The sequence below is a fragment of the Rhipicephalus microplus genome, chromosome 3, assembly GCF_043290135.1.
Source record: "Rhipicephalus microplus isolate Deutch F79 chromosome 3, USDA_Rmic, whole genome shotgun sequence".
NCBI classification, from domain to species: domain Eukaryota; kingdom Metazoa; phylum Arthropoda; class Arachnida; order Ixodida; family Ixodidae; genus Rhipicephalus; species Rhipicephalus microplus.
In genome coordinates this window covers 5052725-5068062 of record NC_134702.1, presented here as the reverse complement: position 1 = coordinate 5068062, position 15338 = coordinate 5052725, and the positions used below count along the sequence as shown (strand labels likewise).

Genomic DNA, 15338 nt, shown 5'->3' with positions numbered 1-15338 from the left:
ACCTAGGATAGCTGTGCAGCTATCAATATTCGATAGCATTACCTGTTAATAGTGGCAGAGACTGCAACGTGCAGTGTCTGCTAAATAACTACGATCTTCAAACATCAGCACAAGAGCTTCACCAACCAGTTGTTGCTACACTTACAACTGCACGCTAGGTAGCCAACGCTATACTCCTGGTTCGCTCACACTTGTTCCCTAGCTGGGAAAAAACAACTTACTAGTGCAAGAGTGACAACTTTCTCTCAGCGCCATTCACAGAGACATGCACTTTTCTTTACCTTACTACATAAAAAACCACCCGTCAAAGTGGTTATACTTTATGATGCCATTACACATCGAAAGATGTTGAGTGCAAGCCAGCATGGTCTAAACATATGCCAATGTTCTGAAACAGCCATTGCACTGATAGCTGAGATAATATGAGGACAGGTGTAACATCCCCAGAGGTGGCTGGAAAACAAAGCCCACTTTTGAGAAGAGATGTGAGGAGGGCGTCGTGTGTGTGGGACTAGAGAAACGAGGAGTACTCACTGTTATAGCCTGATTGACAAGCCTGGCACTGTGCTCCCTCATAACACCAAGGGCACGCAATGCTGCACGGCTGCGGGCCGGAAGTGCAGACTTGGATGCCACAGTTAAAGGGTAGATGAGGGCCTGGAAGAAGACATTTGGGCTATCACTCAATCATACTTGACATCCACAAACTACAATTAGGAGTGTTTTATAAACCACTGCCACACAGCAGCCGCTGATTTCAACAGACCCTTTCTTCAAAGGAGCGCTGAAACACTTTTTTGAATAACCATGGAATTGATTTACTGAAAAAGCATATTACCTCACAAATTGAATGCCACGAAAATTTTAAGGATCCGTCCAGTACGAGCTGTGTTACAAAGATTGGTCACACACTTCAATCACATTCTCTCTTCTCTTGTCCCGACGAAAGCGCTGGAAGCTGAGCAGGGAAGGGCAAACAAAAAACGTCACTCGCGCCTCCTGACCTTGAGCATTTCTTTTTTTTCTCCTTCGAATATGCCGCTTTTTCACTGCGATCGCACGCGCACGCATGGACAAGTGACAGCCTTTTACAGCGACCTCTGTAACAACCGAGCGCGCCATGTTTAAATCAGCCAATGGCTGATAGATGGGCTTACTGGGCTTGATTTCATGATTTGTCGAAAGGAGAGAAAGCTATTTTTAGCTGACATTGATAATTTATTGTGAATTACAGGCTGCATGCTGCGCTATAATATTTGGCTCGTGTGTTGTCGGGAGTCTCTACTATGGATCGGCAGAGTTTTCTGACATTCTCAAAAAGTGTTGCAGGGCCCCTTTAAGAGGAGACGTGCCTTTCGAAACTAACTTTTGTTTCTGGTTGGATGTTAATGAAAATTGGCACAGACACTAAGAATGGCTTCACAGTGCTTCCGTAAAAATTTCCTGGCGATACCACAACAGCTTAATGAGACAAATTATTTATTCACTGAGCCTCGTGGAGGGGCTGGAGGATTTACAAAATGACAAATATAGTTGGTAATTACTGTATGCACAACCAAATGTTAATTTTTTTTTGCAACACTAAAACTTGTGCTTTACGTTTTCTCCAGCGACACTGCAATGAGCACACTTTCACTACGAACAAGAAGCCCTGCAAAAAATTCTTTAGCAGTAAATAAAATAACGAAGATTGCAGCCCCCTGAAGCACGGTTCAAGGAGTGTTACAAAACAAACGGAATAAAAATATGTGAAGTGGTTGCCAAGATATCTGCTCCACGAGATGAGCATAAGTCTCACCTTCTTTTTACGTTTCTAAAAAACTTAAAAATTGTGATCTTAGGTTTGTCTTGTGATATTTGACTTCTCAGGCATGTGGCGTCTGCCCAGTTTGCCTTTGCTGCCTATATTTTTTTTCACCTTTTTTTAAAAAAACAAGTATGGATTTCAAACCAAGTTTTCAGTATGAAGGAGTGGTGTGATAGTAGGCATGACAGAATAGATTGTAATCGAATAAGGCCATATACTGAAATGTTTACACATCTCTCTTGTGTCAAGCTGTCAATAGCATTATTAAGTACTTTTTGATTACAAATAATCACTGCACATTTTTCATATAGAGAGAGGTTTCATTGCATCAGAAAAATGGCCCACTCTATGACAGCCTATGCCTTCCTTCTAAATAGTGAACCGTTATGGGCAGAAAACTGGTGGCAGAGGAATTTTCTAGCTGTCTATTTAATGACACGAGTCTGGCATACGAAAATTCGTGCCGCTGCTTCATACATGCTCTTTTCCCACTTTAGCCGTGAAACGCATCATCAAATGACCAGTCGCGGAAACGCTAATCTACGAGGCTTTTATTGTCTCGGAACATTCATAGACGCTCGCGGCGATACCAAGAACAGCTCTAAACACGTCTAATCACAAAAGCTTATTGACAGAACTCCATATGACCATGATCGAAGTGCGCGGCCTCGTGAACAGTGTAGCCGTCAATGTGCGAGATGTGTAGCTATGAGAATGAAAAAATTGGCAGAACCCACGTACACTGCAATTGATGATATGCGAAGCACGAATGAGGGAGGTTGATATGTCACTTCAAAATCAGCACAACGTTACGAGGTGGAGGTATATTATGCCGTACATGACTTCCATGCCATGATTATCATGTACGGACGTTTCATTTATCTTCATCATCTATTCACGTCACCTGATACCAAAGTTGGTATATGTGGAGCTATCGAAACGACCACGAGCGTGCATAGCATTTAATCAAGTATTACATGGCATGCATGCCATAATTATCATGTTTGGACATGTCATTTACCTTCGTTGTCTATTCACGTTACATAATACCAAATTTGGTATATGTTGAGCTAGCAAAACGGCCGCGAGTGCGCTACGAGCATAGCATGTAGTCATGTTTTACATGACAAGCATATTATGAGTATCATGTTTTGACGTGTTATTTACATTTGTCATACATTCACGTCCCGTAAAACCAAATTTAGTACATGTGAAGCTAGCGAAACAGGCATCATAAGTGCGGCATGTAGTCATGTTGTTACATGACGCGCATCTCATGATTATCATGTTTGCACCAGTCGCATAGCTTCGTCATCTATTTACGTCCCGTAATACTAAATTAGGTATATGTGAAGCTAGCGAAACGTCCGCGAGTGGATCACGAGTGTGCCATGTAGTCATGTTGTTACACGAGACGCATGTCATGATTTTTAAGTTCGGGTCTGTCGCTTGTGTTCGCCATGCAGTCATGTCATACCATACCAGTTTTGGAACATTTCATGTCAACGAAACCACCACAAGAGCAGCGAGACTATAAAATGTAAATCATGACATTCATGACATACATGTCATGATTTTCATGTTATGACTAGTCACTTATGCTCGTAATACTGTCATGTTATGCCATACCAATTTTGATGTCGATATGATTATCGAAACCGCCAGGAGAGCTAAAAGCCGTATGCGGCTAGATAGATAAATAGATAGATAGATAGACAGATAGATAGATAGATAGATAGATAGATAGATAGATAGATAGATAGATAGATATGCTTAAGGACGCCGAAGTTCGCTAAGAAATTCTTCGCATTTAAAATTGGCGCACACTGTGCTTGGTATTGCATTTTCCAGTGCCGACGCGCGAACTGGTAGCCAGTGTTCCGAGCAATCTATGGCAATGGAGGGGGGGGACGAGCTTGACTGTGGGGTCCACAGCCGACGCGAAAAATGCCCGTCCACGATTCCGAGGAGCCTGCGAGTAATGTGCTTCAATTCTTGTGAAAAAGCACATTGCCACGAGTGCACTAGCGCGTCGTTCTTGCCCGCAAAGTTTGTCGTGCCGCCAGCAGAGTCAGGCCTAAAAACGACTCCGATGAAGTGACGCGCTCGTAGACTGCGCGCCTGCTCGTAGTATAATTTGATCGAACTTTACAGCTCCTAACTAAAGCATAATTGTGATCGTCAAGCCGTGAACACGTCACAAAGTAGCGATTCTCGAAAACCATTCCCTCGCGACGCACACTTAGCAGACGATCTTCCGGAGTGAGCAAAGTGAGGCGAGCTGGGGCAGCATAGCGGCCACAGCCAATGAAGGGCCTCAAAACGACCTTCAAACCATAGAGTTTCCTAAAAGTAACAAGAAAAGACACTGGCGCTGCGATCGTTCAGTGACCATAGGAATTATGGGTATGACATAGATTTGCCTAGTCTTTGTGCTTGCGGGTGGCGAACGCACTTGTGGCTTTGTTTATTGCAGTGTTTTCGTTTTGTTTCGAAGGCAAGGATAAACCATTTTTCCTCTTTGTGACCCGATTTGAAGTGGTAAGCCTAAAAGATTAAGGTGGTGAGGAGTAACTGCTGAACATTTCCCAATTGTTGCTTCGTGACAAAGCAGCTTCAAGCTACGCGAAGCCAGAACAAACGCAAAGTACAAAGACTAGGCCAATCCATGTCATACCACAATTCCCATGCTCGCTGAAGCATTATTCGTTGCAGCCCCCATATACACTAGCGCCAGAGTTCCCTCTAGTGTATGTTCAATAAACTCTATGCTTCTAACGTTTGCTTTTTGTGTGCTAGTTTTTAAAGAGAAGAGCCAGCTGAGGTGGGAAATTCGAACACGAACAAATGCTCCTTCCGATGAGCCCAAGGAGATCGCTCTCAGCCACGCCATCACGAAGCAATAGTTTTCTGAAAACCGCTGTTTTCTCGCGATTTCCAGAAATATTTTTGATACCTAAGTGGGTGAAACGAATTTTCCGAAGCACTTCTGTGCACTTTTTCAGTGTAGATAATTTAGAATCAGATAGAAAAAGGGTTCCAGAAACTGAAAACTTGATTTTCAAAAAATCAATTTTTTTACATTTTTTTGCGATACAAAAGACACGTACCCCCTTAATTGTAAAGCTAGCTTTCTTGCGATGCAATTTCGCCAACCAATGACAGCTAGTCACTTTTGCAAACAGCATGTTCAAGTGCGGTACACTTGTGCTGTGATATGGAAAATGTAGACTCGGCTCTCGTGATGTAAGCATACATAACAGGCAAGCCCCAGTACAGGCAGCTACGACCTCTTAACTACTAGAAACGCACCAGGTACCACCGTTAGTAGGGTCAATGGACAGCACAGGGAAGTGAATTTAATTGAATTTAATTTTATTGATATAAAAATAGTTTACAGTATACAATGTAATGTAAAAAATGCATCTGAATACCTAGCCATAGGCAAGTTGGGATTCATTAAAAAAAGTAATCTTGAAAAAGGCATGTCATTTACCAAAAAAAAGTAGAGTACAAACAAATATTTTACACATGGAGAACCGATTATAACACAATCTATTTACAGAGCTGGCGAATGATTATAAATGCGGGCAGAAAAAAAAAATATATATAATAAAAAACAAAGATGTGTAAGACATCGTTTGAGAAGAGCATATCGAACTGCAAAGCAATGAATGTATGAAAAAAGTATTAATGACATTAGGATACCATGAAAACTAATCATGACATACTATGTATCAAAAGAGCATAACAATACCAAATAACGACAAAAAGAGGATAAATTGTAATGCACATATATACATATACTTGAATTGTAAAGCAGCATATATATAAGTAATTGTAATAGCATGTAACACAACTTAGATGAAAATGTATTTAGTATGGCACTGGGTGTCTATATGTTTTTAATAAATATTTTTTCAGTGCAAGAGAGAAATTTTTGTTTCGTTTCATTTCTTGTGGAAGGGTATTCCACACAGCGACTTCATTAGCTGCAACTTTCTGTTACTGTATATATTCTTTGTTTTCTGATTATGAAAGAATAATAATAATAATAATAATAATAATAATAATAATAATAATAATAATAATAATAATAATAATAATAATAATAATAATAATAATAATACCTGATGTTCTACGTCCCAAAATCTCAATATGATTATGAGAGAAGGTGCAGTGGAGGGCTCCAGAAATTTTGATCATCTGATGTTCTTTAACGTGCACTGACATCGCACACCACACGGGTCTCTACTATTTCGCCTGACTTGCAAGTCGCGGGATGGAATCCCAGCTGCGGCTGTGAATTTCGATGGAGGCAAAAAATTCTGCAGGCCCGTGTATTCAGATTTGGCTCCACGTAGTCGAAACCCAAGGTGGTCGAAATTTCTGGAACCCTTCCCTACGACGTCTCTCGTAATCATACGGTGATTTTGGGATGTTAAACCCCACTCATCAATCAATCAATCCATCGAAAGGCGACCGCCGCGGCCGGGAATGAACCCACTTAAGCCAGCAGCCGAGCACTAACCTATGCTTCACTGCTGCGGAGTTTATAAAAAAGTCTACTGTGAGAGCTCATATTTACATCGAAAGCTGTGGAGAAAAAAAAAACAAACACATGAGCCAAGATAATGTGAGCATCACTTTGTGCTGCCAGAAAAGTACCCATTATCGTGTGTTCAATCTTAGAGAGTTTTACTGTTCATGTGCATGGACCCATGAAAAATGTTTGTAATGATGATGCCATAAAACACCAATAGCTAAAGTGATAACAGTTTTATTTCAGTGATATTATCAACCGAAAACCCTTTGGTGCACCTTCAGTACTGGCTAAAACTTCACTGTGGAGTAGCAAATCAGCCTTGTGAAGCAGTTACCTGTCTCACATTTATGAACACAACTTCAGAAGTCACTAAGCATTAGTAGTTATACCATATTTAACAAAATAAAGGAATATACACATTCACATACATTTACATATATTATCCCAAAAGATGAAATTAGATCACTGTGCCTCGTTTCCCTGTGGGAATCCCTACATTTCTATCTATATCTGCGACATTAGGCTGACCGGCATCTTCTTGTTGTACACTTCAAATGATTGTTATACAGAGCAGATTTCTTTCATGCTTCAAGCTGCAAATTTTCCCCTACTCGTATTTTTTTTTACCATTGAAAACAACTATAGTATTGGGATGACGTCTGTGTTTTTAATGCAACCAATGTGCTTGAGTGGTGAAGTGCATGCTGTTGCCCTTAATGTACAGACTCGCAAAGCTCTTTGTTCTTTGGCAATTAATAAAATAGAACATTCAATAAATAATTGGTATATAGTTTCTGAATTTCAATGATGCACTACCCAAAGTTTGCAAGAATTAAAGGCTTTGCATTTTATTTACGCTGATTTCATCGAAATGTTCCAGTGTTGCAGTGACCAGGAATGCACTCCCCGAAAAAAAGGAGGGATAATGTGCACTGGTGAGCAGGTGCCATCTTCAGCAGCTGTGTCCATGCATGGACCAGTGTGAATGCATTATCCCATGCATTCCTTCTGATGCTGTCGCTACAACATAGCCCTAGTCTCCCTGGCTTTCCCTGCATTGGGAACTTCATGGAAAGCAGCGTGATCAGAGGAGTGGTACCCAACGTGCTGCTCTGTTGCTAGTTGGACTGTGTCGTACCAGATCTACATTTCTGCTTGCCCTCTTGCAATCGGCCACTGCCAATAAGAGTGGAGGCCAGTCTTTAAGAATTGGGGAGACGGATCGGTTAGGGGTGTGCGAATATTGCATTTGTAATATTCGTATTCGATTTGATAACCACATACGCCAAAAATTTTGATTATTCAAACTAACTCAAATATTCCTCGAATATTCGATGTTCATGAATATTCGTTTGCATATGTCACTGTGAAGAACTTACGATTTTTAACATTTGCGATAAGAGCCTTAGTAGATATGCAGCGATTTCTATGACTTTGGCATGAGTGCGGTGATGCCTGCATGAAAATTCACAGGAGCCTGATGACGGCTACCGACGAATGCGGCAGCACCTTATCGTGACAAAACTACCAACAATAAACATCTCGATCAATCTAAATCATATACTGCCTGCGCAGCAGTGCGCGTGGCTTAGCGGTTCAGCGCTGTTACGGTTCATGTAAGCGCACCGACCACTCCGTCTGCTGCCGTGCCCTTGTGAACGGAACAGCGAGCGCATATCAATCGTGGAAACGAAGGTAACACTACGCTGCCACACTAGCTCAAGAAAAAAAATTCTTACATCTTTCCTCGGTCCCGTGCTGAGCAAGGACGAATAAAAAAAAAAAATTGGCCTCGTATCTGCATGTTTCCCTGCTAATGTCGTCGAAAGACGATAGTCTTGCTTATGGAGAGAGTGAACAAAATGTTTATTTGATGTTCTGCGCGAGAAAATCGGTGAATTGTATTCTGGAGGCGCTGTGTTAGAGAGGCTCGATCCGTGCAGTGAAGGCGAATGAGCGCATCGAGGCACGTGAGATACGAGCACTATCTGGCAGTTATCTTGGACAGTTATCTTGTGCGCGCCCTTCTTGGAGGTAAGAAGGTGTAGAATGCAAAGCGGCGGGCAGGTGCCACCACCGTGTCGTCTTAGCAAAGCGCCGGAAACACGTGCTTTTTTGAGCATCGCGCTGCATTGTCAGCGCAGCGTGATAAACGCTATGGTCCTTAGAATTACTCATGTATGCTTTCTCTAGTATAAAGCCACACATATAAAACTATTGGCGTTGTGTTATGGTGCCTCAGATATGTGCAATAATTGCTTTTTATTTGACAATCGCACAACTATGAACACTCAATCTTGAGCAATATTGCTGGGCTCTGCCGATGGGGTTGGCTGTTTAAGGTACATTTTGGTGCCGTTTGACGTTTCGTTAAGGCACACAAACAGACAAATGTACAGACAGACAGACGGACCAAAGTTTTTTGCATCGAAGTACCCCAAAAAAGACTATCGTCTTTAAGAAAAATCTCTATTCAAGGGCAAATGCACGCGTATATGTTACATAAGAGCGTCACTGATGGAGTGAGCTTAGTAGGCAATGTACTGCACGCAACTAGTTAAGGGCTCGCTCAGTGTACGATAGTGACACATTTCATGAATAGCCACGAAAGTTTTCGCTAATGAATCACCGTACAAACAGACGTGTACATGTTGAAGCTTGCTGAGTCGAAGCCTGACAAGTCACCTACTGCCGTCGACAGCCAGTGCACCGGAGGGGATCGCAATGCAGCAAAATAGTGCTGTCGCTGCTGGGAGTAGTGGCTCCGCAAACAAAAAGACGTATTTGGGGCGTCTTTCTGTCACACAACAGTAATCATCTATCTCGCGCGCTTACCTCACGTTATTGCTGTGGGCCTGGTATGCCTCGGTCACGAACGTGTGGCTATTAGCGCAACACAGCGTTCTTGATCGGAAAATGGCGAGCGCGCAGCCCTAGAGAAAGGCAATAGAAACAAGCAAGATAACAAGTATTGCTGTGTGGATGAAAAACGACCCAAGTACTCCTATTTTCCTTAGTGGCTTGATCGGTGAGAAAAGGGGAGAAAATTAGAAAAAAAACTACAAATCGGTGTCTTTCAAGCCGAAACTGATAGTGTGGGACCCTGGATGAATTGTGACCAACTAGGCTGCTTTAATAATCGCTTAGATTTAAGTACACGGGTGTTAACTGTTACACAATAAAAGCAGTGGCCTCATGTTCACTAATCATCATGGCCTGTACGAAAGCCTTTCTTTTTTTTTTTTTCTGTTATAAACTGCTACCACATAAAAAAAAGATACGAAAGGTTTGTTCAACATGTGGGTTGAACCCAAGACATCACAGTCACAAGCTCAACTATTACAGTCTTATGCTTTCTGGCAAGTACAAATGGTGACATTTATTAAAATTTTTCTGTGCAATAACTGACTATAATAACAACTGTACTGTTTCCAACATAAATATATGATTGAGTTAAAAATTAATGGTGGAAAAAAATTGCACCTCTTCATTATTCAATATTCGATTCGTATTTGAAGCTACGTATTCGTATTCGATCCGTATTCTAAAATTTTGATATTTGCACACCTCTAGGATCGGTGGCATCAGTCAACGTTTGAACATTTCTCTGTAATCGTGTATTCGCTATAAACGTTGTAAACACAGTCGTTGTATTGAAAGACGAGTGGTCTTGAATGTCGGGCTCTAGGGTCTCTCAACCCTTGGTGGCAGGTTTGGCGTATCCCCTAGCCGCAACAATGAACAACAGCGTGCCATTTCGTCCAATCATCATTGCACCTTGGTGCCCAAATAGGCACCAGTGTGATTTGTCGAAAATGGCACAAAAGGGGTTATTCAATATGAACTTTTGCTGAAATGAAAAAGCTGCCCCCATACACGAGGACATTTTGTCACCAGGCTTCCGCAATCAGATCCTACAAGCCACTGCAGCGACTGGATTAGTTGATAAGTGTTTTGTACGAAAAAAATGACTCCCGAGCCATGTTTACTCTACACTTTTTAATAGGCTTGTGCAATTATTCGAATGCTTTAAATATTCGAACAAATAGTACAGTATTTGAAATCACATCAATTTGAATTTGAATTATAAAAAATTTCGTAGTATTTAAAATGAACGTATAAGTGTATATTAGTCCTCAAGTAGACCCAGTAAAGATAGTTTTATGGCAGCGAAGGGGCGCAAAGCCATGAATGAATCTATTTAGGTAACGCTCTTGTTACTATGCCTATTCAAATCAATCACCGGTGATAGATGCTTTTAATCGTTTGTTTTTAGAGGTTGAATAGGTTTTTTGTGCACATAACTCTTTCTAGTAGTTAGTCTAGCCACAAAACTTTCATAATCGGTTTGAATTTTGCCATTTCAGTAGCATAGTGACTTTTGACAGCCATTAGCACAAACCAATGAGCATGTGTTGTTAGAAAAGGACTGTTGCTAGACCAACTTGAGAGAAATGCCCGCCGCTCGTGATTATCCTTCAGTAACATCAAAGTTCTGTAATAAAAACAACCTTTGCAAGTCGAATATCAAATTGTAGCGTCACTTTCGCAATCTAAGACGGCTGAGCAGTAATAATTTCCTGAAGTCTGTGCCGGCTATTCACTAGAGAGCTCTTGTTAGCAGTCGGGAAACATTTATTCTACAAAATACTGCTTCTTCAGGTCCACCAACATGTGTCGAGGTGTGGCCATAATGCAGCCATAATATCTAATGTCACCTTAAAAATGGGTAGAAACAGAGCAGCAAGAGGTGAGACTGACTGACCTGTGGGTGCTTGCGTCCCACTTCCCCGAGCAGCTCATGCACCAGTCCAGCCACCAAGGGTCGGGGTGTGTCCAGGCGGGCAATGAGCTGAGGTATCACCTGCAGCCAAGTCTCCATTGGGGCCTTGTTCACCCGTTCGGCCAGGGCCTCGTTCACCTCTGGCCAGTGGCCATAGTCAAACCACAGGGTCAGCAGCCTGGACACACGATTAATTCAACATGCAAGTTGCTTGGCTTTTCAGCAGCTCTCTCTCATAGAAGGCGGCAATTTATTTGCACACAGTCTCAGTGTATTGTTTTTGTCAAAAAATTCAAAAGTTATCATAAATACCATTTTAGGGAAAATGCTGGTCGCTTGTTTGGGCTAATCGACACACAAGCACTAAACTTCCATCAAGAATTTACACATGAAAAACATATAGGTAACCGCGTGCCTGTGCAGCTTCACAACCCCAAAGTGATAATCTTCGCAATCAAGGCCGTGTCTTCTTGTCGGTAGTCGTCGAAGCCATTCTCACAGAGTGCCATTCTGACCACCGCAAAACTACTGATTATCACCTTTAGATGAATGGCCTCTCCGACATTCTTTTGATGTACGTTGCCGCCAACAACATAAATTGGGATGCTATACTGGCCTTCATCCCCTTCGCCTACAACACCGCCCTTCAGAGCACAACCAGTTTTTCACCTTTCTTTTTGCTGTCCGGAAGGCACCCGTCGCACACCATCGACATGATACTCCGGTACATGCCAGATCTATCTGAGTGCACCTATTTCTGAGACAGCCAGGCTTGCTTAAGAGTGTCGTGAGCTTGCCAAGGCTTTTACATCGCATGAACAAGAGCAGCAGAATATTCGTAATGGCTCCGCCACTTCTGAGCCCATGTTCCTTCCAGGTGCGCTCGTATGTCTCTCGATCCCGACCTCTGTAGCTCGCTCCTCTTCCAAACTACTCCCGAAATACGAAGGCCCCTACCGTGTCATCGAGCGCACATATCTGGTCAACTATCTGGTCGAACCCATCAAACAATCTTCGGACATGCGCCGTCGCAGGCACAACTTTGTCAACGTTGAGCGCCTGAAGGCTTACTATGACCCGCTCTTACTGACAAGCTGTTAGGCCGCCAGGCGGCTCCCTCTTTCACCCCGAGGTAATTGTAGCGAAGCCTCCGAACCTTGAAATGGGTTGAACTCTCGAGTGCCTTCTAGTGGGTCAGCCCTGATGGATGCCGCTCGTGCTGTGAGTCCGTGCTTGGCCGTGACTCTCGCCATAGTGTATACTCACTGTGTGGCACCTAATAAATGCCTTTACAGTACTAACAATTATGTGGCGTGCACAGGTATCAGTAACTGAACAAACTGTGCCGTGTTCCACGACTAGTGCTAACAGCCCCTTCTAAATTTTAAAACACTTTTCCGCAGGCTACTGATGCACTGCGGCGAAGGTAGCTTAAGTGACATCTTGCACGGGTTTGACGAAGGCCAAGAAATTTTTAAACCACTACAGCCCCCACTTATCTCCTTTTTTTTTTTTCACAATGGAGTTAGATGTGGGGCACAACTTCTTGGCTCGCTTGCCAAGTATATTTGACTAGAAAGTGCGGTGCCGTCACCACGCCCGTTGGTGCGGCGACGGCACCGGATATCTATCACATGCACGTTAGTAATGGCAACTAACGTGGTCGCCGAAGACGCCAGCATTCACAGCCCATCGAGTTCGCACGTAGTAACAATGGCATATGCTTAAAGCTTTAATTCCTTACATGCCACAGCCATGTTTACTGACTAGAAAAATCACATTTCCCGCGAAGCGTTGCTGGCTATGGCAACGCATTTTTATCTTGACTTGCTTCGTCTCGCCGATACGTACCCTCTGCAGTCAGCGAACCGATGAGCGTGTAAAATTGTTACTTTATCTTGGCAATCGCCCTTCGCGAGTGTCCTGGCTTAATTAGTATACATCTTACACTGTGGTTAGTCAGTGCACCTGGATCCCTAGGTTGATTGATCACGCAAAATGCAGGTGGCCAATGTGGCGTTCATTCTTCAACGAAAATCAGCGCAGCTTAAAAAATTTTGAGGCAAGTCGGGCACTTTGGCACAGCGTGGCACAATTTAGACAAATTTCATGCTTTTGGCACTGCTCGGCACAAAAATGGGGAATAGTATTGAATTGGCGTGATTGGCGCAGCTGTTGCACCCCTGCACAAGAAAACGACTGAAGGAAAACAACATGCTTTAGTCACAGTCGTCTTTCTGTGTGTTGCTTTCATTTATGATCAACTGATAGCAACTAAGAGATGTTGTCACCTTATTATAAAGTGTTCCGATGCAACATTCCTAAAACTCCCGTTTATCTGACAGACTGTCAATTGCAACTGCACTGATTTGCACAGAACGCTGGACGCGACAAACACACCCACACAAAGAAAAGGAGTGGGAGCTCTATAAAGAGTATCGTCCTTACATGCTACACACAGTTTCCACAACACCATATCACTCCATTCACCAGCGGTATGCACCAACGAATGAATCGTACTGCCGTATTTAGTCATGCCACAAACGTTTTCAAGCAATGAGAGGTCATGTCTGAACCACCATTGAACAACACACATGACAAGTGAAGCTAAACGTTTTCTTGAAGAAGTCTCATCGGAAACACATATGTGCAGCACTGTATCAGCCTTAGAAGCGTAATATGTCACTGCACCACATTAATCACTTAAAAAGAAAGTCTACCGCTCGTAAAAAATTTTTTGATTTTGGCGCAAATGAGAAATGAGAATTTCGCTTTATTAATAAACAAAACTTCATGAAGCCTGCAATAACCCCATGTGGTTTCAGTTTTCGACTTTCACCGCAGTACAATTGTCATCACCTTCACTGACCAGTGTTGAGAGCATTAATCTCACTGATGGAAGAAGACCAAACGCAGATAAAAAAATTTTATTTTCAAAATTTCTACACACTTTTCAGAGAAACCGCTGTAAGGTTATACACTTCGAAAGCTAGGCTTTTTATTGCGACACAAAACAGAAAAGCAGTGAAGGACGGTAGACAGTCCCTTCAACTATCAAGTGGGGTGCTCTGATTATTGCAATGATCACTTTTTTGGTATGAAAATTTCTAATTTCACTCAGTCTAAATCCTCACAACCATTGCCATAAAATTCATTGTCAGGGTTGGCAGTGTCATCGCTGGGAGCAACGTCGCAGTCCCACAGAAAGTTGAGAATAAACTATATAGCATTGCCCGATGGCCTTCAGTCTCACCTGATCAGCAGAAAGCTGTTTTTGAGCCCATGCAGTGACTCATGACTCAATTCGGTGCCACGTCAACTGACGGGAACTCTGGCTCCCATGCCTGGCCCGGGATTACTTTTCACGATATTATTGTGCAATTTATAACATTCCCGACGCATTGCATAAGCATGGTTAGAACAGTACGAGACCACTGTGACCTGTAAACAGTGAAACGCCTCCGGAAAGTGCCTCTGCAAGTGATCGACGTAAAATGTGGACTTTGGTGTCATCCTAAACAGCATGTGGCGGCACACTCAGCCAAGATCTTGCTAACGAATGAAACCACACCACCAACAGTTTGGGACATCAAAGCACTAAATATATACATTGCACACTTGCTTGAAGAAAAAGAAGTGGAAATTTTAAGGGCTCCTTTTTTCTTTGTTAGAAATAATATTATTAAGAACTAACAGCAATGACTCACAAACTAGAAAGACTAATACAGGCAAAGCGCTGAGCATCAGCCCATGGGGAGCGTGTAAGCACCTCTGATTATCATAAACCCAAGCCGACAAGACAACTCTAGGTAAGTAAAAATGATCTTGAAGGCCTCACCTAGACCTACTTTGAGCACCAAAATGAACTTCTAAAGTATGTCACACATATCCTTTTTGATTAGCAAATACAGCAGGGGACATGTTTTTGCTTGCGGAAACATGAAAGCATAATGGGTGTTGTGTGCCAAGTTTGGGATGCAATCATTACGAGCTAAAATCCACTAAAACAAATTTCTGCAATTTTAGTTGAGCTACATTCCTCAAAATTATTTTTATGTAAGAGGGTAAATTAGTTTGCTTTTGTTTATTTATTGAAGGCAAAAATTGGTTCAAGATCTCCTTGACGGATAGGAGTGAGCGATTTCCCAACTGGGTCACGCCACTCTGGCAGCAAAGCAGCTAGAAGCATTATACTCATAAAC

At 42.4% G+C, this 15338-nt stretch overlaps 1 protein-coding gene across 2 annotated transcripts in view; it reads right to left on the bottom strand.

Moving 5' to 3' along the window:
* The window catches only part of mTor (serine/threonine-protein kinase Tor), a 278630-nt gene that overhangs the window by 98133 nt on the left and 165159 nt on the right, over nt 1-15338 (bottom strand). For both annotated transcript variants that reach the window (XM_075888782.1, XM_037433800.2), the window contains exons 40-41: nt 11119-11314; nt 535-657 (exon numbers count right to left, since the gene is read on the bottom strand). In XM_075888782.1, coding sequence (XP_075744897.1) covers nt 535-657; nt 11119-11314 — 319 coding nt within the window. The remainder of the gene's footprint in view (nt 1-534; nt 658-11118; nt 11315-15338) is intronic.